Source organism: Exserohilum turcica, assembly GCF_000359705.1.
Source record: "Exserohilum turcica Et28A unplaced genomic scaffold SETTUscaffold_10, whole genome shotgun sequence".
Lineage (NCBI taxonomy): Eukaryota > Fungi > Ascomycota > Dothideomycetes > Pleosporales > Pleosporaceae > Exserohilum > Exserohilum turcicum.
This window is the reverse complement of record NW_007359915.1, coordinates 1515462-1518826: the sequence shown is the minus strand read 5'-3', so window position 1 is coordinate 1518826 and position 3365 is coordinate 1515462. Positions and strand designations below refer to the sequence as shown.

General features: G+C 59.1%; 1 protein-coding gene across 1 annotated transcript in view; it reads left to right on the top strand.

The window, feature by feature from the left end:
• SETTUDRAFT_145226 (uncharacterized protein) overlaps positions 1–3007 on the top strand; it is a gene marked incomplete at its 5' end in the record, with an annotated part of 3472 nt that extends 465 nt beyond the window's left edge. Inside the window, 2 exons of the mRNA XM_008023509.1 lie at positions 221–1877; positions 1935–3007. Of these exons, the coding sequence (XP_008021700.1) occupies positions 221–1877; positions 1935–2907 (2630 nt within the window). The 3' untranslated portion in view covers positions 2908–3007. The remainder of the gene's footprint in view (positions 1–220; positions 1878–1934) is intronic.
• Between the last annotated feature and the right edge of the window lie 358 nt (positions 3008–3365).

Genomic DNA, 3365 nt, shown 5'->3' with positions numbered 1-3365 from the left:
TCTCTAGCGCGACCGGTGCCGTATGAAACCCATCTTGTCCACCCCGCCCTCGACCAGCCATGACCACCTAGACCAACCCTCCAGCCCCCGCCCCGTACTGCCTTCGACGCTGCGCGCAGACGCTCGCTGAACGGCGCCAGTCCTCCCGATCCCTACGGTGCGCCCTCCCCCCGACCGACTCTCCTCCCCCCCGCGCCCTGGCGAGCTAACGGTGCGAGAGAAAAAACAGGCCCCTCGCACGAATACCCACCGCCTCCATCCTTTGCGCGCCCGCAAATGCCGCCTCCATCGTCGCCCACCCAGCAGCAGCAGCAGCAGCAACAACAACAACAACATGCTCATGCCTCGCAGCCCCCGCGCTCGCAGTACCCCCCCAACTTTGCTGCCAACCGCGACCTGCCAGGCCTCGGCCAGCCAATGCGACCGGGCACCAGCATGGCCATCTCGTCTCTAATCGGCGGCGGCGGCGGCGGCGGGGGTGACACGGGCGCCCCCGTCGCAACAACACAGTCGCCATCGTCGCCCTCCACAAACGCGCCGTCGTCGAGCGCCCACGCCATGCAGCCGCCCTCGCCTCGCCGCGCCCTGCCATCGGACCCGCGATCAGACTTTGCTGCCTTCCGCCGCCAGCAGACGCCTGAGCGCGGTACCTATGCAGCCAGCACCGCGCGGCAGGACGGACACGCTTTTTCGTCGGCATCCCCCAGCCAGTCGTACAGCAACCAAGCGTCACCTGACCCCGCCCGCCAGTCGCTCCCGCCAAACCCACAATCCTACAAGCCCATGACGTTTCCTGGCCAGCGCCTCTACGCTCAAGACCCGAATCGCCAGTCGTCTGCAAACGTGCCACAGAGACCGAACAGCCAGCCGAACGGCCCCCCGGAAAACAATGATCAGGAGGGCAGGGCCATGTACGATACGTTTGGAGGCCGGCGCAACGCATTTGGCCCACCCGAGGAGCGACGACGAACGCTGGGCGAGTCGCACCACGCGAGACCCAATGCTGCCGAGCTCCTTGCAGGCGCCAGTCAGACCAGGTCGGAGAGGGATCGCGCTGCGACAGTGCATCCCGTGTCGCAGTCTGCATTCAGTCCACCTCAAGAGCACCGGAATATGTCTGGTTCATCGGAGCCTCCGCGCAGCCTCTGGCGGCACTCGGCCCCGACGGGTCCTGGCCGCGAGCTTGCCCACGAAGGTCGACAGGAGGAGCCTCCACCGATGCACCGCACCTATGGTCCATATCCTCCTGCGATGCTAGGCGGTGGCCGCTATGCTGCCCAAAGTTCTGAAGAGATGCTTCGACGCAGTGTGGACCACTTGGGCCACCGTGTAGTGGAACAATATCACGCTCCTCCTACCTCGGATCCCAATTCTGTGGAGCGCCATCGAACCGAGCCACTTGCTCGTTCCTTGTCGTCTGGGGGCAGGTCGCTCTATGACCAGCCCCAGAAAATGGGCGAGGCCATGCAACACTCAAAATCCCACATTGGTTTCGGGCTGGAGGCGAGTAGACGGACTGGACGCGCGTCCCCACTACCACAAGCGGTCCAAGGTGCGCAAGCACAGCCTTTGTCGATTGGCAAAGACCCGGGGATCAAGAGCGAGTTTGGGCGAATGTTTTCAGGCCTTGGTAGTGGGCTGGGATCCTCTACGCCATCACGCGGGAGCCCAATGCCGCAGAATGGGCCGGGCTCGTTTGAGTCCGACAGTGGGGAAATGATGCGAAGGATAGGCTCTCAGCAAGGCAAGAAGCCGAAGCGACCAAAGGACGAGGAAGGCATTTTCGACATGGACAGCGCCGATGGCAGGGGAACCCCGTTCGGCTCTCGCGGTGCTAAACGGAACAAGCACCACCATCAGACGGCGCCACACCATCAGTAAGTTCACCGGACAGTCTTTTCTTTTCTTTTACAGAACACGAGCTAACAAGTCAGCCACCATCACCACCACCATCATCATCACCATCAAAAGCCCGACGATGAGGGTCTATCTGCACCAGCACCTACGACGAGTCTCAACGGGCGACAGACAAGCCTGCCTCAACCAGGCCCAGGCCAATCCATCCATCACCATCATCATATCCAGGCAAACCCGCACCACCACCATCACCATCACCACCATCATGCCCCCCGCCCTAATCAGCCTGTGCCGCATGTGGCAGCCAAGGTGCCTATCAAGGTCTACGAGATCCAGCACATCTTGGAGGAAGCTGCCAAGCGACCTCGTAAACATCTCGGGTCACAGTTGTACCAGGCCAGAACAGAACTGCCCAAACCCAACTCATCATTGGACGATCAATTTGGCTATGCCTCGAAGCCACAACGGCTGCCTTGCTTTGACGTGAACCCTATCAATTGCACCTTTACCATTCGAGTGCCCAGGTACTACTTGAAGCCACGGCAAAGACAGCATATTGTATTGGAGAGACACTTGTGGGGTGCACGTGTGTATCGGGACGACTCGGACCCCCTGGCAGCTGCCATTCACTCTGGGTGGATCCGTGGTGAGTGGGATGATACTGTCGATGTAGCCATGCTCGATCCACGCATCACTGCGCCCAACGACCCCTCGGATGCCGAGGATGTTCTCACCAAGCTCCCAGCTGCACCCGTAACACCGCCTGCGGATATGGATTTGCAGATTGAGATACTCATCTTGCCTCAGCTCCAGGAGTACACTGGCTCTGTCGAGTATGGAATCTCGAGCAGGAAGAGCAAGGCCCACGAAGGGCTTAGCTTCATGATCAACAAGATCCGATGGGTCGAAGAGGGCGTTGGCAGCCGAGGACAGGACCGAACAGCAGCAGCACTCAAGCGGCGACTAGACGCCAGCGCTGCTCTGCTCACGCTCAAGAGCGGGATTCTTGAATACCACCGGGTGAATGGCATGACAAAACTACATGCTTGACATTTTGTCGAGTTGACGCAGCATCTGGACATATAACGGCCGTCTCAGAATTTATGGCGCATGGCATTTTGTAGCATCAAGTTGAGCTGAGCATTGCTAGATACCCGCATTTTTTTTTTCAAAGCTCAACGTGGGCGTAGTATTGCATATGTAGCGTCGGCGAAGTTGGTGTTGTTATTTTGACGACGACTTAATGAGCTGTTAGTTAGTTTGGCAGAAAAAGCAAATAATCAAAGAATGGCAAAGGCCCATGTAGCGATAATGACAAGTGTGCCGCTCCCTCGTTTGGTGTTGGCGTAGCTGCACGTGGTCTCGAGGGGTGGTTGATAAAGGCACCACCCACGCGATTACACACATGCAGGACCAAGGGCGATAGCGGTGTGCGCTGGTCCTGCTTTAAAGCACTGATACGGCAATCAGGCCCTGGCTGTCTGGCGAGTTGCACTTGCCCATCTTCA